The 24,172-nt window shown below is 46.9% G+C and overlaps 1 protein-coding gene across 1 annotated transcript in view; it reads right to left on the bottom strand.

Annotated features, from left to right (window-relative positions):
* Positions 1 to 23,622, bottom strand: part of LOC118788607 (transmembrane protein 150A-like) — a 33,436-nt gene extending 9,814 nt beyond the window's left edge. Inside the window, exons 1-5 of the mRNA XM_036544621.1 lie at positions 23,527 to 23,622; positions 22,814 to 22,981; positions 14,995 to 15,042; positions 10,899 to 10,985; positions 7,187 to 7,254 (exon numbers count right to left, since the gene is read on the bottom strand). Of these exons, the coding sequence (XP_036400514.1) occupies positions 7,187 to 7,254; positions 10,899 to 10,985; positions 14,995 to 15,042; positions 22,814 to 22,878 (268 nt within the window). The 5' untranslated portion in view covers positions 22,879 to 22,981; positions 23,527 to 23,622. The remainder of the gene's footprint in view (positions 1 to 7,186; positions 7,255 to 10,898; positions 10,986 to 14,994; positions 15,043 to 22,813; positions 22,982 to 23,526) is intronic.
* Positions 23,623 to 24,172: the final 550 nt, after the last annotated feature.

Below are 24,172 nucleotides of genomic sequence, written 5' to 3'. Positions count from 1 at the left end.
CACATGTTGCTAGCCTATCCTCTACACCTGTCTGCATGATTGGTCCACTCCTCTTCCCACAGATTGGAGAACAGGGCTTGATTGGTCAGCTGTTTTCATACAGCACCCAATGAGTAGGGAGGCATGCTCTGTGAGGCATTGGGCACTGGAGTGTTGCACTGTGGTGAAGCATTCAGGAGCTAGGTGCTTAACCTGAATTGCTTCAGTGTATATCCGGTACAGATGGCTGGTATGTAAGCTATGCAAGCTGCTCCATCACGCAAATAAATCATGTAATGTTAGTACTATACCTCCGTTCGCAGTCGCTAATGTGGGTCTGACCCCCATCTATCTCCCGGCAGGCCTTGCTCTGCTTATTTTCTGCTTGGCTAATGCCTAATGATGGCTGACAGAGAGCCTCCTCCCATGCTAGCCCCCCTGACCCACCCACCCCCTCGCCAACCCCACTCCTACAGACCCCTGCGGTGGGAAGCCCAGCCTACTGACTCCAGTCGTTTGTTTCCTGGGAATTTTCCCAGGTTTTTGTAAATTTTTTTTTCGTTACTTGTTATTGTTGTTGTTTCCAGGCCTGGTTGATGCTTCCTGCCCAACAGCTGCCAACCCAGTCAGAATAAAAGACAACCAGAGCCTTTCGGATGACTCCCCTGACAGCAGGAACAGACAGCAATCGCTCCCCAAACTCCCCCTGCAGCAGGAACGGAGAATGCCATCCCCCCTTTTCCAGTCCTGAGGGAGTTCTAGGGTTCTGCAGGCTCTAGGACTGACCAGTCAGCATCCCCCATTCACACCTGTAGCTGCAGGTGAGTTGATCTCCTTCGAAAACAATGATTGTAATTAAAAAAAAAAATTAAGATCTGGGGGAAGATTTATCCCAGCGGATGTCCCGGATCTCCATGATAGGAGCTGCCCATGCCCGTCTGTGTAGTTTTCAATAAACTCTGGGGACAGAGAACAACATTCTCACCGACCGCGAGCCAATGTCTTTGAACGCAGCTCTGAGCCCAGACCTCAGGTCAGAAGGAAGATTCTGAGCCTGGAAGCCTGCGTGGGAGCAGCTGTGATAGGCTCACATATTTACAGAACAGGGCTGACTCACTCTGGACTGTGGTTCGGTCACCAGGATGGAAAAAAAACAAAGTTTCAGCATGTCTACGCCAAAAGCAGCAGCGGCAGCACTCCTCCCAGACCTCAAACCGGGAGCATCTGAGGAAGAGACCGCTCAAACTGGGAATGTCTGAAGTTCAGCCCGCTCAAACTGTGTACATCTGAAGAAAAAGGCCAGTCAAACTGAGCACATCTGAGGCAGAGAACACTCATGGCACAGGTGCACACACACACAGGTTTACAGATGTATACATTTACATACAAGCCTGACAGTGACAACAATGTTTATGAACAGGCTGGTGTGTGTGTGTCTGGTAGTGGTACATGTGTGGACAAGCACATACTATACTAACACACACACACACACACACACACACACACACAGCAGACCCTTACTAAATACCATTGGCACTATCCTACTTCTGTGAAGATAATACATAGTACAACTGAAGATGACAAAAGCAATGACCCCCAGGGGTGGATTTCAGAAAGCTGACCCAGCCAATACACAATCACTCACAAAAGTAGCAGAGCTGTCATATTGTTAGCACATTACATCAGAGATGAGCAAATGTTGCAGGTGAAAGCAACCGGGTTTCCTGCAGGTGATTTCAGGTGCTGGGAATGCTGACGTGGGCCTTCCACTGTTCTGGTAACCCTGAAACGGCTTCGAAGCCTGCGTTTCCAGGGAGTGGCCTGCCAAGTGCACGTCACCCTTCTCGATATGCTGGACCTGCGCCAGGCTGATCGCTCAGTGAAACCCACACCACACCTCTGAGAAAAACAAACCAGCCACATCTCGCAAGATGCTGTTAAACTAAACGGGCTATCGTTCCTGGGGAAGGGGGCGGCAGGGGGTGAAGAGGCTTTGATGCTTAAGCGGGATCAAAGGGAAAAAGGCATGCATGCACACCCAGAGGACTACAGAAATGAACAGCCAAACTTCTCAGCTGATTGGCCCTTCGTGGTCTGGGACAGTCACCTGATTGGCCTTTCCTGGTCTGGGGAAGGCACTTGATTGGCCCTTCCTGGACTGGCACAGGCACCTGATTGGCCCTTCCTTGTCTGGGGGATTGGCCCTTCCTGGTGCCAGACAGGCACCTTACCTTCCCGGAATGGCAAAGCCCAGATCTCTCCTGCGAGTGCTAGAACTTTCTCTACAGACTGCAGCAGCAAGAAGCAGGCCAAGGCCCGTAAAAAAGGTTGTTTTTATTTCCAGATAGGGCACTGCTGTTACACCCCAGGGCAAGATACCTGAATCAGCCTGAATCACTTCAATTAAAATCCAGCTGTATAAACGGGTGACATCTGAACTATTTATAGTAAGTGGCTCTGCATAAAGCATCTGCGATGCCAATAAATCATATAATGCAAACTCTGAGTGACATTCCTGCATTTAACATAATTGAACCCCGCTTTCGTTTGTTGTACCTGCAGGGCTGTGCGCCTCCACTCAGGCAGAGTGCAGTGTTCCAGGAAGTAAATGCTCCACCAATAAGATCAACCTTGAATTTCTAAGAGTACTATACATTCATTTAGTATAAACTCTTATCTGACTTTCAGCACACAAGAACTGAAGTGTATCCATTCAAATTAAGTGAGCAACAGTGTCAGACCAGGCTAACAACACTCCCATATGAGTGAGAGTGAGCACAACACCATTCAAGCATTACCAAAAGTTAACTTGCGCTAATCTGAAAAATGTTTTCGTGTTTTGCTATATCCTCAAGCATCCTCTTGCACCTACTATGGTACCTAATAGAACATGACCTTATGTACCGACTGCTACTATCGTATTATATTACATTACATTACATTATTGTCATTTAGCAGATCCCAAGAGGCTTACAATTTAATCTCTTTATACAGCTGGATATTTATTGAGGCAGTTGTGGGTTAAGTACCTTACCCAAGGGTACAACAGCAGTGTCCAGGTAGGGAATTGAACCAGCAACCTTTCGGCTGTGAGCCCTGCTCCTTAAAACTACACTACATCTGCTGAATGACTGCACAATCACAACCTTATTACACACTCTAACATGCTAACGTTTTTTTCAGTGTTAATGTCATAATGAGGGGGCTGGCCTGACAAGGGGTCTGGGTCTCTTGATTACTGTCTACTTGAGTGTGCGCGGTGCATGCAGGGTTAACCATGTGTCTAACAAAACCAACAGCAAACCCATTATACTGTATCTACCATGCCCTGTAGGGGTACAGAGGGGCGATTTACGTCGTCTTGGGAGAGCAATGTGTCACTTTGTCCCACAGGCAAAAGGAAGGAAACAGCGAGTTCAGTCAGCTCATTGATTCTATACACAAAGTTGTCAATCTGCAACCAGAGGTCAGAGGTCACCGCGTGGAACTGTGAGGGTTCTTTCTGTCCGTCTGTGGAAAAGTTAAGAGGACTCTGATCTGTGTACACAAGGATGGGTATCTGTGCAGGAACATTCACAGGAGAGCCCAGTCCCTTTCACGTTGGGATCGATGTTCCTATACAGCTGTCATGTATTACTTCTGGTTATGTTTTACAGCTTTCCTTTCGTGTGTGAGGAATTATGAATGTGCCCTTACTTCATGGGAATAATCTGTGGGCCTGCCTGCTTTTGACTGACTGGTCTAAATTTAGCTTTCTCTGTCTGTGAATTGTTTAGCCTGCTGAAGGACCTTTGTGCATACAGAACGCCTTTGTCAGATTAGTGAGCAGTCTGGAGATCAACTTTCAGCTGGATGATTCCACATGGAGGTCACAAAGTAACTGGGATAACCTGTGAACTACAGTGACAGGTGTGTTGATGTTATGGGGGGAGCAGAGCGCAGCCTTAAGTTTAGCTCAAATTTTCAAATTAATGAAAAGCCTCAAAGCTCAGAATCTTAAACCTCTGATTAAATCATGTGATTGCATGGCTGTCTGGCTCCTCTTTCGACTCTCCCATACCTCCCCTCTTTCATTCAGTTCCCATTCTTTCACCTGGGACATAATTTCCCCTCATCACCCCCACCTTCACACCCTCCCATCAACCACACCTATCCCATCCCCCTACATCCCCCATCACCCACACCCACTCCACTTCCTCAACATCCCCCGTCATCCACACTCCCCCCTCCCCCCCAACACCCCCCCTCATCACCCATGCTTCCCCCCGCCAACTCCTACCTCATCTCCATTTCCCCAACCCCCCCCCCCCCCCCCCCCCCCGCTCCCCCCAGCCCCATCCTGCTCCCAGTCTCTCAGTCACATTCCTCACAGCCCATGCTGCTGTTACCTAACCCTGGCCCATGTGAGACCTCCGCCGCACTATTCTCAGGGTGCTCTGCTCCCGCCGGCACTGCCGAGCGCGTGGAGCCTGCCCCCTACCCCCGTCCGTTTACCCGAGGGGGTGTACGTGTTCATCAGCATTTTGCCCTCAGTCCCGCCCCTCCTCAGAGTCCCTCTCATGGCCGCACAACTAAAATAAGACCCCTTTGTTCAAACAAACGCAACACAGAAGGGCTAAACGGCACTGCTCGATAAGCCTGTTACATAACGGGTGCTTAAAAAAACACTCTGCTCCTCACCCGGTGCGGCCCTGTGGTCCCGCTGTCCCGTGCGTGTCCCCTCCCGAAAAACACAATGCGTTTAAAAGATCCCCTACTGTGTGTGAAAAACGGATGTTCCCTTTTTGATGGGCAAGGTCAAACTGGGTGATCTCTAAGGTCGAAGGTCGCGGCGAGCAGACATGGAAGGCCTTTGCGGATCTGTGCGGAATTCACGCCAGGTCGCAAACCCTCCTGCCCTCTGTCTGTCACCGTCCTCAGAGGTTGTCTTTTTAACGTTCCCATCCACGCTGTGTGTGCTAATGCTTCCAAACAGGCCTGTTCACTGTCAGCCCGGTGCTCTTACAAAGATAAAATGGCACATTGGCTGGTTTGCATAGTATTGTCATATAGCAGATACTCTTATTCAGACTTACATATGCTACAGTTTTTACATGTTATCCATTTATGCAGATAGCTGCTGAGGTGATTCTGGGTTAAGTACCTTGCCCAAAGGTACAGCAGCAGTGGCCCAGTGGGAGAATCGAACCAGCAACCTTTTGGTTAAGTGCACTGCTCCTTACCACTACACCACACTGCTGTCCATCCATATGGTTTACAGCAATCAGTTAACACCTACGCCTCAGTGGATTGGAAAATTTATTTCAGCTTTCCCGCAGCAAGTCAGTAAGGGGCGACTTTAGCTGGGCCTTCCAAGCCCACACAAGTCCAAGGCCTTTTCCTTTATTTATAAACTTTTGAGAATGTCCCAAACAAACACAACGGGTTTTTCTCATGGAACCGCTGAGTGCTTTGAAGTGGAACCAATTTCGAAACTGGATTGAAAGAATAAGAAAATAACTACACATAAAAATAAATCACACATAACACATTTAAAAATATATACACCTAATCAGGACAATTTAAGTTTCATGTCCTGGATGAAATTATATTTATCTGTGGGATTCTTAATGTGGCCAGGTGTGTTTGGCCAAGAAGAGGGGGAGTGGGGGTGGTCTGAGGAATCTGAAAGTCATCAAAGTCCCAAAAAAGGCACAAAGTGAGTATTCACAAAGTGAGGCTGGGAGTCTGAATCAAAAATCAAATCATTCCGATGATCAAACCCATGCCAAGGGCCAATGCCCCCACTCTCCAGAGATTCTCATACTCAGCTCAGCCAAGATGGCCTACCAGGAAGTGGCTTTATGGCTGGCTATGTCCCTGCCGCTTGATTTAGAACATTGTGGGGGGGGGGCTTGTGAATGTTCTGGAGGAGATCGTCCCAGGTGCCTGTGGCTGCTGGAGGCTCCCGCGGGGGGCTTGGGGTGACGGTTGGGCGCTGACCATTTTGCGTGGAGCCAAACCCCGTGGGACGCCCAGAGGAACATGTCCCACAGCCTGGTGTGTCCTCTGGGCCTCCTCCTGACACGTTAGCAGAGAGAGCGGGGAGGGGAGGGGTAACACAGCCAAAACGCACACAGAGGCTCTCCTCCCACCCTCGCGTGCCACCCACCCCACCCCCACCCCCGTCACTGTCAGCAATTAGAGCTCCCAGTCAGAGATCACTCTCCACTAGTGTGCCTGTAGGACTACCCCAACATAAGCAGTTCCTGCCCCTCCCCTTCTTTGTATCCTTAGTAACTTGATACGTTTCAACAGCAGACAGGACCCGTACCCTGGCAATCTCTCCTCTCCCTGACCCAAAAAAAGTACCGTTTTCCACTGAATTGTGGTTTTCCACTAAACCGACTCATAACACTCCCGGGCCAGGGCGGGGGGGGGGGGGGGGGGGGTTGTTCTGCGTGTGGCCCTGCGTGTGTGAGAACTGCAGTCACACCAGGTCAGCGTAACTACATACAGAAATCAAAACTGAGCTAAGCAGCCACTTCTGTCTTGCTGTAACTCATGGAGCATGCCAGTTGTTATAAGCTGTAATGAACGACGATGAATGATTATGTCACAGCACAGCATTACATAAGAGTTACTAAGGCATTATGTAAGCGCTACAAATGTCTACAAAAAAGTTTTTGAAACACAGTTAAAACAATGAACCTTCTCTTCCACTGAGCACCCAGGCCCAAGGCTTCAGAGCTTCAAAAGGTTTCAAAAGGAGTAAACACATTTTGGTTTGGATTTTTTCTTGTATTTTTTTTACTTGCTCAAAAAATTGCTTATCTCAGGTGACCCACACAGTTAAACTTGTCACTTGCCAGGGGACATTTAGGAGTTCTTTCTGGGTACCCAGCTCAAGGCTACAACAGCATCATCCTACTTAACCCTCGAATCCAAGACAAGGGCCCTATGAACCAGTCTCTGCTCCTTACCTGTACCCTTCATTTCTACCTGGTACTGCCACACCTGCATTTCTACCCACCCCACAGCTGTCAGATCTTTAGGGTTTTCTGAGGGTAACATGGACACCCCCTTGGCATGCCCAAAATCCCCTCTTTTTCCATGATCGGACACCTGCATGCGCCCCTGCTCTCTGCCAGTGAGGGCGAGGCAGGGCGTGGCGGGGATGTGCTGGCATGTTCTCGGCACGGACGGCGCAGCGGGGCACGGCACTCACCCATGAAGGAGCCGGTGCTGCAGATGAGACTGAAGAAGCAGCTCTCTGGAGGCAGGGTACCACACTTACTGCAAGGGAAAGACACCAGTCAGGAGCTAGTAAAGGGGTGGACCACTTCCTGCCGCAGGGCATTGTGGGGAAAAACAAGGGATCTGAGAAAGGGAGTGTAAGACTGGAGACAAAAAGCACCACAGCGAACCTGTGTGGAAAAAAACACAGCGCACTGAGACTGCGTGAGTGGCCGTAGATGCTAACGCACACACACTAACATGGAAGAGGTCTTCACCTTGAATTATTCTCTTAAAACTCATCATTAATTGATTCCCTCTTACCTCTCATTACGTACTGTCCATTTTTAGTGTACGTAGGAGCCAGATGTTAAAGTTCCCTGAAATAGCGTCTGGTTGGACACACGTACCCATCAGCTGCCCCCACCAAGATGACTGACACGTGCTTGGAACATCCAACCAAACACCCTCCTTGAGGTTTAAAACCTTTTTTGACAGATAACAGGCCTACATGGCCTTGTAGGACCTTCAACCTGGACCAGGGATCAGTCTCTCATAATTTTGGGGGGGGTTATCTCCTCCCACATCTGTCACAGGGAGCCTCTGATGAGATAGGGTGGCTAAGCTCCTGAGGTGCAGTGTGCTCTCGGTCAATGGCCTTTCAGGGCAGTGATCCAAACTCCCCTTCGATCACCAGCCTGCTCGAGGCTACCTGAACAACACCTTCTCGCATCACAGATGGCAACACACTTTTATGAACAATCATAGGAATGATGATAAAACAACAGAACAATACATAAGATGTAATGCAGGAAATCTGTATGTAACAGGATATTTTGGGATGCCAGAAACATGTGAAGAGTTAAAGGCTCTGCACCTCCCACTAAAAAAAAAAAAACAACCTGACACTTGCTTCATTAGATCTGGGCTCCCGCCATGGACTTCCTTTAAGATTTAGTGATATATTTAACACTGATAGAAGGACTGTCCGTCTGGCGCACAGATGTGGGGAAGAAAAAATGGTACCACTCCATCTCCCTCCCTCTCCCTGTCCTCCTCTCCAACCCTCTTCCTTCCTCTCTCTCTCCCCCTCCTTCCCCTTCAATCTGTATCTCTCTGCGTACCTTGCTCTCCCGTCCTCTCTCTCCTTTACCCCTCTCTCTTGCTCTCTCTCTCACTACCCTTCTAATTCTCTGTCCCACGCCCTCCCTTCCCCTCTCTCCCTCCTGCTCTGCCCTACCTCTCTCTTCCACTCCCTCCCTCTCCTTCTCCCAACCCTACTCTCTCTTTCCCTTTGCCCTTCACCTCTCTCTCTCTCTCCACTACCCCCTCACATCCTCTCCCTCCCTCCTTCCCTCTCTTTCTCAACTCAGTTCAATTCACTTTACTGGCATGGCAGTTTACGTTTGTTTTGCTAAATCTTAACTGCCAAATGCAAGCACACATAAACAAAAACGTACAAGAAACTGTATGCTTTTTAAAAATGGTTGGCTGATCTTATTTATTTTAGGAAAATAATTTTGTCTTCTCTTTCTCTTCCTCTCTCTCTCTCTCCCTCTACTTAATTCATTTCAAAATGCTTGGTGGCATGACAAATGCAAATTTATGTTGCAAAAGCAAAACAAACACTCATGCACAACATGCATAAGGAGTGAACAGTAATGTTTAGCTGTCTGCTACCCATTAACACAGAACTTTTGTCTTCTCTCCTCCTCTCCACTGCACAAGTAATAACAGAGGGTATACTACTGATAAGACTATAAAAACAACAAAAAAATTCTCTCTCCATCTCTCATTTTCTCTCTCTTTCTCTCTCCATAAATAATGTACTGATGATTATGTCTTTTCTGGGTTTCCAGTTTATGAAAACGTAGTTTTATTTTGTTTTCTTTAGTTCTATTCTGCAGTTTTCTTTTTTTTAGATGTGTCTTTTAATTATGTTTTTGGTTTCTCCTGATTTTTTTCAATTTCTACTCTTCTCTAAAACATGCACTTTTAAAAAATATTAAATTAAGAGCTATTAAAATTGGAAAGTCTCTTTCACAGGGTGTACAGGGATTCCAGTTCCTCCCTGTGTCCCTGTCTCAGAGGAGGGGGCTCTGGGGTGGGGGTGTGGTCTGCAAGGAGACCTGTCCCCTCTAGCCAGACTGTGCGTGACCTTTCACCTGCTTCTCACTGCCCCTACTCCAGCGTCTGCCTGTGCCCTGACTGAGGGAGCAGACAAAACAAACTCAGAGCCCTGTCTCCAGCCACCCCCAAGAACCAGTCATACATAGTCAAATACACACACTCACACACTCACAAACACACCAACACATACACACACATACGTACACACACACACACACACCAACACATGTACAAACTCATTAACACACACACCAACACATACACACACACACACACACACATATATATATATATATGCATGTACACACTAACACACATACATACACACACACCAACACACACAAATGTGCACACATACACAAACATACATATACTCACTCTATCACACTATTACACCAAAATACACACAAACAGGCACATACACTAACACAAACTAACATGTTTACACACTAACATACATACATGCACACGCACAAACACAAAATTCTGGGCAGGAAGACACACATATCTTCATGGAGTTTTATAAATTACTACCGATAAGTGACTAGAACAGAAGAAAAAAAACTATTCACATCTTTCAACTCTCTTACGAAATTCTCAAACGCTGTGGAAGAAACGAAACTGCAGCATAAGTTCTCTTGCTGTCAGAGGGCCGTCTAATTCTTCCTAATGGGGAATTCCTGAGAGTGTTGGGCAAGCGTGGGCCCATTAAATACCTCTGGCTCCGCAGATGAGGAGCAGAGACACCAGCCAACCGCGCTGTTCTCAGAAACCGGGAAACAGCTTCCCGCTACTCACTGATTGCACTTACACAGTAACATTCCAGTGTTAACCCCAATATTCAGCCACATGCACCTTACTTCGATAACCATTAGAAAAACCAGCAAGATTACATTATTGTTATTTAGCAGACGTTCTTATCTAGAACATGACATAGGTTACAGTTTTTACATGCTACCCATTTATGCAGCTGGATATTACTACAATTTTGGATTAAGTACCTTGCCCAAGGGTACTGCAGCAGTGCTCTAGTGGGGAATCAAACCAGAAACCTTTTAGTCACAAGCCCTGCTCCTTACCACCATGCTACATGCCGTCTATTCAACCGCTCTAACTGTGAGCCACATCCACACCTTACTCTATTAACTGGCAGCAGGGGCAGCAATATAGTGTAGTGGTTAGGGTCAGGGTTAAATGCAGATATGTAAGGTGGCGTATTGAGCTGTTTGTTGTTCAAAAGCATGTGGATATGTGGGGTGGAGTGTTGAGGTGTTTGTTCAGGTGTGTGGATATGTAAGGTCGCATATTGAGCTGTGTGTTGGGCAGTATGTGGATGTGTTGGGTGGTGTGTTGAGGTGTGTATTGGGCAGTGTGTGGATATGTGGGGTGGTGTATTGAGGTGTGTATTGGGCAGTGTATGGATATGTGGGGTGGTGTGTTGAGGTGTGTATTGGGCAGTGTGTGGATATGTGGGGTGGTGTGTTGAGGTGTGTATTGGGCAGTGTGTGGATATGTGGGGTGATGTGTTGAGGTGTGCTGAGGTACCATGTGGGGGTGACTCCCGGGACACTGACCTGATGAGTGGCACATTGTCCAAGGTGCAACACAGTACAGGACCCCTCTGCAGCGACAGCTTCTCCTCACAGGACTGGTTATACACCCTGAACACACACATATACACACGCGCATGTACACACAAGCACACACATACACACACACACACACACACACACACGCACACACAAATACACACACGCACAGGGAAACAACAAGAGACAGAGATTTCAGCTGCTGAGACATCACTGAAGGCCCCACATTTCCATTCTGAAAACCTGAATTACACTGCTTCATTACTCAGAACACATTACATTACAGTTTTCGCTGAGCAAACACTCCTATCTACACCCATCCGTTTTACAGTGGGATATTAACTGAAGCAATTTTGGCAACTACACCACACTGCCCACCAATCAGACACTGAACTGGTGTCGTAGCTTTTGAGCTATTCGTTTACAATTAAAAGCAGCTGGGTAACAAAGGTATTTTTAACAACTACAATCTGTCCAGGTTTTCAGCGCCGCAGGTAGATGCGCTTCCAAAACGCTTATAGCACGAATCTGACGAGGACGTGTGCGCACACGGGGGCTTTGTAGTGAGAAGCCCTCGTGAATCTGCCGGTTCTCTGACAGTGCGGAGACAGCGCAGGGCTTAAGGTGGTGATTTATGCCGAGCCGCGGTGAAGGCTGAGCCCGGGCCGGCACGACCGGATTGCGGCCGGGGAGGGGGAAATGAAAGACGGCCGAGAAGGAAGGGAGGAGAGAGAGAGACAGAGAGAGGGTCGTATTTCAGGATGTAGCTGTTTGATTTCTCCTTGCCTTGGCAATATGTTGGTTGTATGTCATGCCAATAAAGCATTGGACTGGAGCTGAAATAGGGGATAGAAAGAGACAGAGAGAGATGGACAGATGGACAGGGAGAAACAGAGAGAGAGAGGGTCGTATTTCAGGATGTAGCTGGTTGATTTCTCCTCCTGTGTCTTCTGTTGTTCACGCCGTGGTGATATGTTGGTTGTGCACTATGTCAATAGAGCATTGGAATGGTACTGAATTTGGAGATAGAAAGAGACTGAGACAGACAGAGATACAGACAGAGGGACAGAGCAATGGAGAGATGGAGATTTGTCTGATGGAGATATAGTTTTTTATCTTTCCATTTGTTATTTGTTTGAACATGTGCTTAGGCAACATGAGAGAATACCTTTTCTGCCAATAAAGCCAATTCATTTTAAATGAGTGAGACAGAAACATGTTTATAGATGCTGCAGATATCTGTAGATGTAGATTTTAACTGTGACAGAAAGACAGAGGGAGAGGGAGACTTTGTTGCCTATCGATTTAACTTACATGTATATGCGTTTCCTTTTACTTTGTATAGTTGTGTTAACTTAATTGTTAACATAATTTTTGGCTTTGGCAACAAAGTGTTTGCTTGTTCTGCCAATACAGCAGCATTGAATTGAACTGAACTGACAGGGAGGAAGGGGGGAGAGAGAGAAAGAGAGAGAGAGAGAGATAGTGGCCAATGTCACAACAGTACTGTCTCAGCCACTGAATACATGAACATGATGAAGGACATCTTGTGCAGACCTGTGTCCAGTGGCAGGGTAATGACAGCCACTCCCAGGGTGACAGCTTGGTTTTGGATCGCTCCACCCCCAACCCCCCTGAGTTACCCAAGGCAGAGATCAAGGTCATTCTGACTCCAAGGCAATGACAAGGACCTGCCCCCCTGCCCCGTTACACATCTCCACGATCACAAATCCAACTCTCTGAGACACCCGGGTTAATGTGTCAAAGTCTCGCCCACCGCAAGGCGCAGCTGACGTGGAGCCCAGCCCGCTGTAGTCCTCTGACTGGTAAACCAGTCACCGCCATCAGCAAAACGCTGGAATCTCAGCAGCGGAATTGCACAGCACATTACCGTGGCCGCTTGGCCATCATGGTGTCCGGCCCGTGACATGGGCTAAGAGAGCGTCAACACAGTGTGGCAGTCCTCCACACATTCTTACTGCTTTACATGCCATCAGCATGGTAACCCAGGTGGGATTCTTTTGCTCTGTGGACGGTCTCGTTGGACAGGCTGGGTTTTTAAGTTGTGGACACTCTCCTTCCCCCTCTTTCCATCCCTTTATCCATAATAGTAAATATCCAGCTGTATAAATGGATAACATTGTAAAGAACTGTAACCTATGTACGTCGCTTTGGATAAAAGCATGTGCCAAATGATTAAATGTAAATGTAAATGTAAAATAATCCTGGAGCTGTCCCTCTCAATCTTCCCAGCTCTGTCAATCTCTGTGCCCCCCCGACCTTCACTTCCTTCTCTATATCAACATCTTTCACTTTCCTTCCAGTATTACATTACATTATTGGCATTCAGCAGAAGTTCTTATCTAGAGCGACTTACGTACATTACATATGTTTTTACACGTTATCCATTATGTTATCCATCCATCTGGATATTAACTGAGGCAATTCCAGGTTAGGTACCTTGCCCAAGGGTACAACAGCAGTGCCCTGTTGGGTACCTGGTGGGTACGAGCCTTTGCTCTGATCATCATCTCTGCCTACATAAACCAGACAAAAATGTTCGGAGCAAGAGAGAGTGTCTCACGAGGTGGACACTTGGACCAGGGCAAGCATCAGGAGGGACCATCCCCTCTCCATTGGCTCCCTAACTGGTGCCCCTGGGTGATTCAGGGTGTTCAACCTCCCCAGGTTAATCTGTCGGGATTCAAGGCTCCTTTGCAGCAACTCTGGAGATGAGTAACAGGCAGAGGGGTAGGAGCAGCAGCCGGGATACATTAGGTGCGCTCTCACGCACCGTGACTAATGAATGACTCCATGGGAGTGCGGACACGGACCATAGGGCCACCCGAGCCGTTCCGCTTCACGTCAGCGGAGGTCAGAAATTTTATTTTTTTTCTTTGTTAATGAGGGTGGCAAAGTTGAAATGACAGTGGCTCCTGTTACAGCAAGGGTTTCTGATTAAGAGCCTTCTGGAACTTTCTTCTACTGCGCCAATTGAAATCCGGAGGCGGCGGACATTAAGAACGAGGCCCACTGCTGCAACAAGCAGGCAAGGAGCCTCAGACAACTGGGTTTGTGGAGAAGCAAGTGAATTTCTGACACTTGACACATACACACTGAGTCATTGGAGACTCTTAACAAGCTGCCAGATTACAGCTCAGATGAACTTTGTCACACTGTCAATAAAGAAACGTGTTTTTCAAACTACCGTTCTCTTAAAAACAGGAGGTGTATTTTTAGAGTTGATTTAACTGCATCTTAAGCTGATGTTGGCATATCAAGACAAAATCATTGTCTAGTTTCAGATTAGCACAGGTTAACTTGCGGTAGTGCTTGAATGGTGTTGTGCTCGTACTCACTGGTCTGGGAGTGTTGTCTGACACTGTTGCTCATTTAACTTGGATGGACACACTTTTGTTCTTTTGTGCTGAAAGTTGGTCTGAATAAGAGTGTCTAATAATCAAATGTAATGTAATGTGTTTTTGAGTGCACTGGCAGTCATGAGGTAAAAATCGTGATTGGAGGTTGAAGAGCCTTTTAAGAACCCATGCCTTTGCAGGTACAGGTTTACAGATGCTGGAATGGACAGGTCCCAAGGAGCAGAGCAGAATATGTACAGATGCTGTAAACACAAGAAACTAGAATACGCGTTCAAATATATATGTTTAACTCATAATCTGTAGCTCACTCAATTTAAGGCACATTAACAAGTTAAAATCATGTGCAAAGTTCTACAATGTTCTGAATGTCCATTTTGTTTAAAACCGTCACAGTGTCTACCTGTTAGATTAGATGCATCCTCCTACATCAGTCTTATAGTGCTTTCTGTGTGTATATGTGTGTATGCATGTTTGTGTGTGTGAGCGTGTGCATATGCGCGCGTGTGTCCTCTATCTTTTGTCTAATGTACCCCCTGTGCACTAAAAGCCAGAGCGTCAGCGATTAGACGTTACGCAGGTCGCTGCGAAAGACGCCCTTTTTCTAATCAACGGCAACTGCCACTGAGAGTCACAGAGAATAAGGGGAAGTACAAGTACGTCAGCGGAACAGAGCATTAAGAAGTAATGAGAGAAGACTGTACCAGTTATCCACAGGACACACGTGCCTGTTGTACAGGGCCATGGCATATCTGAAACGATAAAAAGAAAAACAGAGATACATCAAGGACAGCGACCGTGAAGAGCAGTAGTAGACTTAGGCTCAAATTCAGTGTAACCTCAATGCGTTTGTCCTTAGCGCGGTGTTTATGTTAAGCGCGTTTGATTTAAGTGCGTTATGGCGTTTCCTTTTTCCCATTTCTTACGTAACAGTTTTTGTTTATTTTACCAAGCACCAAACTCATTAAGCTGTGAAAGAAACAGGAAAAAACGTTGCCCTTACTTAAGAAGGTTACTGAGCGCACTGAGTTTAGACAGAACGTGGGAGGATGTTTTGAGATTCAACCGATCTGTCACCGTCTCACTCATCTTTAGAGAGACGTGAAGATAGCCCCTTCCAATGAGCTAAGGACAAAACTGGTAAACGAAAAACATGCAAACACTTGGCGCTCAACCTCAAAATGACCGAGCGATTCAAAAGGGGTTCACCCGGAGGCTACCCGGCTTTAGCTACCCAGCCTAATCTTTGGCTTGACTGCTAAAACATACAGACACACTTATGTAATATACACACGTGTGGCCACATTCTGCGCATGTAATATTTCCAGGTATCACTCGGTTATTTGAAACTTTCCGTGTTCCTGTAGCCGCGTGTGTTTTTATCCCTAGTAACAACTGAGTTCCAAAACTCTGTAAAAGAGACGGTTGCTTGCTGTGGTGTGTTTCTAGTACAGTAATCCAGCATGCGATAAATGCACCAATTACTGAACCACATCTTTTTCCCCAACCGACGTCCAAATGACACAGTTTGCTCCTCCACTTGGTCACATGTAAAGAGAATTACTTTCCAATACTCTCCAAGATTAATTTGATGTTGTGACAGTCTTTGTTAGCTAGGAAACAATCGCTACCTCCACAGTAACACAGTACGGAAAGTCCAGCTAACACACAACGTTGCAGCAACGTCGCCAGTAAGTGCTCATTTGGTCACCGCCGAATATGGTCGCCAGGACGTCGAGGTTACGGACTGACAACGTCACAAAATTACGTTGCCGTTACGAAATGGCACCAAATTAGAAAAAATATACAAACTCCACTAGCTTGCTTAAGTGAGCATTAAGACAATAAAATACACAGCGAGACATCCGTAGAGGGGTGATGCTGCTCAGTTTTTAATAAAGAAATCGCTGGAAGCAATTGTGTTTCTATCACGATGTTGTAGGCCTACGTGCGAGAATAAAACATTAAGCGACATTCAAAAAGAAAAAAGAACAACTTTCCACCATGTACGCAATTTTGTGTCACTCTGAATAAATATACAGCAAAGTTTATAACAGCCCATAAAGAATACAAGACAGATATCGTTACAATGTCAACGCCGTAAAAATCCCGTTGCCACGGCTCAACACTAAGGGGGAGAGAATGTTGAATGTGAGCTGCGAAATGCTGGATGTTTTGTTTGACTTCTGCTGGTGAATTTGTTTGGGGTAGGGGCGGAATTTTACACATGTTCATCCATTGTGAAGACACTGCATTTGATGGACTGTGCCAAGAAAAAGGAAACAGCTCGTCTCCGGGAGTCACAGCCTCTGATTCACGTTTGTGTAAACGCGCTGTCGTACCCCAGGCCAGAGCGGGTTGGCGTGTCACGAACGTGTTGCACAGAGTATTCATCATCGCTCCGTGCCCGCTGCTTCATTTCAACCGGGCGCCCGTCTCACTACGATCTCGCTGTCACACCTCAGACTTTCTGGGGTCATTCCTGAGGAGACCTAAACAGTGCTGATTTCCTCTACAAATGCGGTCAACCTGCGATTGTTGCATTGTGCGTTTCCAAACTTTCCATACCAGCACTGCGGTAAACGCCTCGGCGCGGACCCAGAGTTCGGTCCATGAGCTGATTTCTACACTCGCAGTGTAGAAGCATCCTCATGCAACACTAGAATCCCCATACAATGTCACAGGCGAAAACATTTAAAAAAGCTGAAAATCACGTGACAGCGAGAAAGGTCACGTGACAAAACAGGGCCCAGTGTGGAGTATACTGGTCAGAACTGAATGAGAAAAAGTCTCTAAGAGCTTCAGATTTTCCCTGATTCTTTAACGCAGAGAGTCAGAACCATCACCATTTGGTTCTGACTGTCAGTTTGTTCTGTCATCTAATAGGGGAGCTGTGTATACATCTGAAGTATCAGACCATGAGTGTGTGGGTTGGGGGGGTGGTATATTTACTTACTGCAACCGCTCTACATATGGAAGGAGGGAGAGGTTACACTGTCTGTGCTGCTTCTTAGTTTGGGGAAATCTTTGTCTGCACCACCCCTAAAACATCCATCCATGATCCACTATAAGACAACACACTGAGTATCCTGCAATCTAAGAACCAGTGGCCCTCTGAAACGGGGGGTGGAGAAGAGATTCATAAAGGGAAAAAGAAGAGTTCCCAAACACATCACAGGCAGAGTCTATGCAATGTGCTTCTATCAATCTGGCATTTGCAAAAAGGGATATGATCAATTTGGGAATGGGTGGACGAGGTCGCTGTGACACAGGGTTCACCGCACAACCCCTGGCACGTACAGTTTAAAGTTTAACATCTAGAGGCCCCCCTTCTCTAGCCTCTATTGATCACCGATACTGTGAGACAGTAAGATTGCTGAGGCATCACTTATCGGTCTCTCTGAAATGCAAACATGGACAGTGCTATTTGTCTTTTTCGGAAAAACGGAGAGAAAGAGGAAGGGAGAAAAATTAACTGTTGGGTTCTGAGAACCATTCAGGAACTGGTGCTGCTCACACATTTACATTACTGGCATTTAGCAGACGCTCATATCCAGAGCAACTTACACAGGTTACAAAATGTTATTTATATGGCTGGATATTTACTGAGGAAATTCTAGGTTAGGTACCTTGCCCAAGGGTACAACAGCAGTGCCCCAACCAGGAATCAAACCAGCAACCTCTCAGCCCTGTTCCCAACCACTATGTTACACTGTCACCCTATTGCCTGAGTGAAAGGGCGATGAAACGCTCGGGTGTTGACCCCAAGGGTCCAGCCGGAGCAAGTCACCCCAGGAGAAGGTAACTGCTCCGAAAGGTCAGGCCACAAACGGGTGCATCCTCTGGGCTGATGTGAGTAAAGAACAAGGCCAAAGCGCACTGCGGTTAGAATTACTCTGCACCAAAGTCTTCAAACTCAGCTGATCTGTCAACATGTTGCTCACTCAGATGGGAATGCGGGTTATATGGCCTAACCAGACCCTGGTGTCAATGCTAATGTAGTATCCCTGTCAGACAAAGCTGCAATATACACACAAGTGGCAGTAAATACTTCCAGGTATCACGCGACTATTTGAAGCTTTATTGCGGTCCTGTAGCTATGTGCCTTTTTATCCCAGTGGACTACAGTTAGCTTGCTTACAACCTTATAAATGAGCAGCTCCTTGCTGTGGGGCGTTTTTTTGGCAGGGAGATGAAAGTGCAATAATTGCACCAATTAGTGAACTGGCCCTTTCTTCCCTGCAGGAGAACACTACAGCAGTAATATTCTCTGTCTGCCCCTCTCACGCAAGGCCTCATCTGCAGCCACCACACCCAAGACAGCGCCAGTCCTCCAACAGGCCAGATTGATCAATTACAGCTACACCAGTCCAGAACGGCACTGAATTAAACTGTGAGGATATTGTAAGACACTGCAACACTGCCAGAAACTGCATTTGAGAAAATCATGCATTGACATCTGTCTTTACGTGGGCTTTTACATTTTTTCTTGATTCTTGCATATTTTCCATTGATTTATGTCCACCAAAAAGTATATTCGTTACTGTAAGAATAAAGGGTTTTGCTATTAGACTGAACTCAGACCTCAGTACGCATTAATACTGTAACCCCACTTCAGGTGATACCTATAGCTAGGTATAGGGGCAATTACAGTTAATCTAGTTAACAACGACTCTGAAATGAAGGATACAAGAACACAGTAGCACACTAGGCCAAACCGGATTTGGGACAAATGCTGTGACATCAGCCCTCATCCGGCCTTTGCATAACACAATTTTCTCCATTTGTACACACTTTTTCATTTATGTGGGTCCATCAAGCATGTTATACTGCATAAGTATCGGTAAAAAGACCATTCATTACTTAAAGTTAAGTATAGAGGGCACTGCTATTAGACTGAACCATGGTCGCAATGCACAATAATACTGTAACCCCACCCAGAGGAATTTGGCCTGACGGACACAGGGGCGACTAACAGGGCTGGACCACTGTCCTACAATTCAAGCTCCTGTACTCCTTTACAAACTGCATGATGATACACATACAAAGGTCTTTTTTTCTCAGAGCATTCAAAGGTATTGGTTCAGTAAACTGCAACAAATATCTTAAAATTAAGACCGGGTGAGTGGCATATGAGAACAGCATCTCTGTTGTGCAACAGATGCAAATACAGGCATACACTAAACTGGAGAAACGTTAGTGTTTATGGTACAAAAGAACAACACTGTAGGTTACTAATGCTACACAGGAAAAAATATATATAAAAGCTACACTGTGGAAGAGTAGGTTGGGAAAGGTGGGTCCAGGGCAGATCGGGCCACACAGAGGTGTCAAGCCCTGCGTTACTGCCACAGGATCTGGCATAGACCTGGGGAGGAAGGAGTGAAGTGGAAGTGAGAAAAATTCCTGGCTTTTTCCCATGAACCATCAGTGCTGTAATGACTGTCGTTACTATCTATTCACATGCAGAACTTGAATGGATACACTTATGTGCTATTGTGCTGGAAGTCGTTCTGCATGCAATGAAATGTAGTGAGGCGTAAAGTCAGGGAAATGAATGGAGAGAGAGAAAAGAGAGGTAAGGAGGGAGACTAGCAGAGAGGAGAAAGTTGGAGGTGGACAGATAGAGGGTAGAGAGAGAGTGGGAGAGAGGAGAAAGTTGGAGAGGGAGAAAGAGGGGACGGAGAAAGAGTACAGCAAAGGAGGGAGGGGCAGAGAAAGAGAAAAAAGAAGGGAAGAAGAGAGAGGAGGGATAGAAGGAGCGAGGGAGAGTGGAGCAAGAGAAACCCAACAGAGCATCTAAAACACAGAGCAGAGCACAGCCCGCTATAGTTAGAGGAGAGCTCCTAAAAATATCATGGAAAAATATGTACACAGGCAGGACATCTCTACCGCCCCCGGAACACAAGGAAACTGTTATTCTACACAGTCTTGAATTCATTAACTGCTCGGGACTTGCGAGTGAATGTTCTTTTCCATACCCTTTCCCCCCTGTTTCAAAAGGCATTTTCCTTCAGGAGAGAAAAATGGTCAGAACTGACTGCAGTTCTAGCTAACTTGGAGCTAACACAAACACTGTTCCATCATCATCATCCTACAGAGTAACTAACAAAACAAAAGGCCTGGCTCCTGGTCACAGAGATGAATGGGTGCCCCTGATGCGTTTGATGAAAACGCGTGAGGCGGGGGGGAAGGTCTTCACCTGTTCCTGCAGCATGTAAACGGACAGGTGGCATGTGTCTGCCATGGCAGGAGAGACCAGGCCTTTTTACAGCTATCTTATAAACACCGATGTTTCTGTGCGGTAAATATTTCCTGCGCAGTCGATCTGGGGTTCAGCCAATCCGTCACTGCAGAGCGCAGTGTGCCCTGGCGCCTTAACACAAACACACGTCCATCCCCGCGCTGCTCCTGCGACCACGCGCCTGACGGTGCCGACGCAGGCTCATCGTCAGTCAGGGAGAATGTTTTCTCACATTTGCATTTGGTCATTCAGTGACTTAGAGAAGAGCACATAATCAGGTTAGGTAAAGAGCAAAGGCAATGCCAAACCATCGGTGTCGCAACTGACTGCTGGGGTCGTTACATAACATGCAGCATTCTACGAAGTACCATATTCAGTGCCAGAGGGGGTATACGGATATAGTGCTTCTATTCAGCAAATGTATTTGTGGATACTGAGGACGTGCCCCAAAAAAACCCTTTTCTTTGTGTAAGAAGAAGGGGTGTTTTTGAAACAGAGATTACGGCTTGGTTTTTAGTCTCCTGTTTGCTGTGATTTTCTTCCAGAAGGTTCACCTGGACAAGCCCCAGCAGTGGAAGAGACCACACCTGCAGGACTTCATCAAAACTCAAAGGTCAGAGGTCAAGTCAAGTCATTTTGACACATGGATGTTTCCCAGATGGGCCTCAAAAAGCCACATTAGTGCAGCTGAAGAAAACAGGTGATTATACCTGTCTCCTGTGCACTTAGCAGGTATTGGGGAGGGGGCAGTGGGACAGCTTTTTTTCACAGCAAGCCCTTAACTCTCTCACCTCACGCATACAGAGCCACTGTTTCGGAAAGGGGCCCCCGGCAGGTCTTGCGGGATGGGGTGCCCGTGCTCGCTCGCCCCCCGGGGGGGGAGGAGGAGGTGAGTGAGGGAGTGTTGGGGCTTCGGCATCTGCCCACCCCCCTCCACTGCACCTCAGAGGGGCTCATGCCCCCCCCCCCACCCCACCCCTGGGGGCCTGCATTCCTGTGTAGCAGTGATCACAGAGCGGTGCCTCTTCTCCGCCCGTTTCCCCCGCATGGGCCGTCTCCCGCCCCCTCTCTCGCTCTCTGCCCCCTCACCTTTCAGCTGTCACTGAGATTCACCCCCCCCCCCCCCCCCTCACACCTCCATCACCGCCCCAGAGCACTCCTTAATGAACAAGCTTTGTGAGATTTTTTCCGGTAAAATTTCACAGGACGGCATTCTCCTGCTAATACTACACACAAAGTGCCCCTGAAAACATTCAAAGAGAAAAGGATAGGGGTCTGAATGCTGACAGAATCACCCTTCTGTGCTGAGCTCTGTGCCATGACACAAAATGTCTCAGGTAAATACACACCTGTGCACTACTTACTCCCCTGACCAGGAGCAATGAAGATATCAGTGGTTTAACATTCAATGGCTCAGTTCAGTTCTGATGGGTTGTCGTTTTTTGTCCCTTAACCATTCCCTCCGTTTATGTAATCATAGGCTTCGGCGGAAAACAAGACTTCAGTGAGGCTAACACGACCCCCACCACCCAAAAAAACTCACGGCCTCCAGTTAGCCTATCACTCCCAAAAAATATTCCTTTGATGCTCATTCAAAAACGAGTTCCAACAACAACAGCAAAAGATTTTCAAAGCATCAGACCCCCAAAACTGTCCAGTCTGGCACCGCTGAGAGACCGGATCACAAACTCAAAACACGGCAACAACGCTATTTCATCTAGACACCTCCTTCTGAAGTCACCATTTAAATGCAAAAGGTAATTAACATTATTAAGGAGGAGGCGGCAATTAAAGAGCAGCTGGAGGAGGAGGTGGGCTGGCGGAGGCCACACGGAATACTCATTTACGATCAGAATCAGGTTCTTGGCAACCTCCTTAGTGGAATCACGGCCGGCCTGGCAGGAAGACATTCCGACATCCATCGCCATGGTGCCCGTGGACGGGTAGAGTACGCAAAGAATGCCCTCTCTCACTCTTCCTTTGCAACTCCCAAAAAACGGCGAAGTTCATCGTTCCCAAAAGTACCGCCTGCGCGAGGTGTCTTTCGGTGTATTTCGAGTTTAGTTCATGATAATGTAACTGAATTAGTCTATGTAACTAATTCAACTATAAATTAAAACTAATTCAGCTATAAACTGTTTATGTCACTACATGCGCATTTTGTAAAACTTCGGACCTTTGAGTGAAAAACCTACAAATACTGCAGGTATACCTCAAAACTCGCAAATAATCTTGAAGTCAAAACCAGTTTACTAAAAAAAGAGATAAGTTATACTTACACGACCCATATTCCAGTGATTGTCAAGACCGGCAGGCTTACAGGTAAAATCATCCAAAGCGACATCTTCGGCTCTCCGATCCGCCAGCGAAACCTCTCCAGCGTAAACACACCCGGCAGTCCGCTCCCTCCCGTCTCCTTCGCCGCCCTCTCGCCGCCAGCACCGTCTCTAATAACATTTAAGTCCGAATCCAGGTAAATCCATTGCCTCTGCGTTCTTCGGCCCTCTTACAAAAATATCAGGTAGGCTACGGTGACGTTGGCCCGTATATTCCTTTCTGCAAATGAAAACGTGGTGCTTACAAAAAGTAGCCAACAGGCACTTCAGTGTGCTCCAGTATAAACAAATATCAATGCATCCGGCAGTGGCCATCAGTGCAACTCTACGGCTACTAAGCTACAATTTCTTAAAATATTCCTGCTACTCCTCTACAACCACAACTACATCATAACAATTTACACTTTTACGACTATTTATTATCAGTTCTAGTCATGATCATTCCATTTTTATATGCGTTGCTCTTGTTAACATTTCATTGCATTAGTATATATCAAATATTCCAAGCGATGCATCGATTATTTCAAACACCTATGAATACATGAAGTGAAAAGTTCAGACACAGTAAACGTTTGGACACACTTTTCGCCCCATCTAGCAAAATGGCTGAAGGATGTACACAAGCTGCTGTTAAGATTCTGCCTGGCAAATCTTACCTTTCCTTGCGCCTCCGTACTCGCAGAAACTTTCTTCTTCTTACTTCCCGCGTCCGCCAAGTCTTACACGGCGAAAAAAGCTTAAATGTGCTCTTTCTTTCCGTTTACTCCGGCAGCACAATACGGTCCCTGTTCACTCTCCTTAAAATTATGTGTGCTGCCTCAGAAAACTTCGACTCCACGCCACATCCAAGGTGAGATCTGATTTGTCGCCGCCTCTTTTTCGCCTCCTTTCTCCTTTTCAATGGAAGTGTGTTTTGCAGCGCTGTGCGGTCTCGTGTACTGCCCCCCCCCCCCGGCTCGGGCGTCCCAGCGCTTTAAAACAAGCCAGCTGTTTCAGACCTCTACCCCCTCCCCCCGGCGCACCAGCTATTTTCCTTGTGTACCTTTCAGGGGCAACAGGGCCCTCGACCTCTCAAATTCAGTGCCTCCCGCAGCTATCGCAAACATGTTCCAGTAAGCCTCTTTGTCGAAAGGTTTTTTTTTGTCATTTAAACGCTGACTGGAAGTGCATCACAATAATGCGCGTGCACTGATGGTAAAGCCAAATACATATCAATATTAGTCACTACTGGCATGTTAGTATATAATATATGTGCCCTCCCACAGACATTCCAAGACAGTTAGACAAACATTCTAGATATAG

This window comes from Megalops cyprinoides, chromosome 1, assembly GCF_013368585.1.
Source record: "Megalops cyprinoides isolate fMegCyp1 chromosome 1, fMegCyp1.pri, whole genome shotgun sequence".
Lineage (NCBI taxonomy): Eukaryota > Metazoa > Chordata > Actinopteri > Elopiformes > Megalopidae > Megalops > Megalops cyprinoides.
This window is presented reverse-complemented; position numbering and strand designations above follow the sequence as displayed.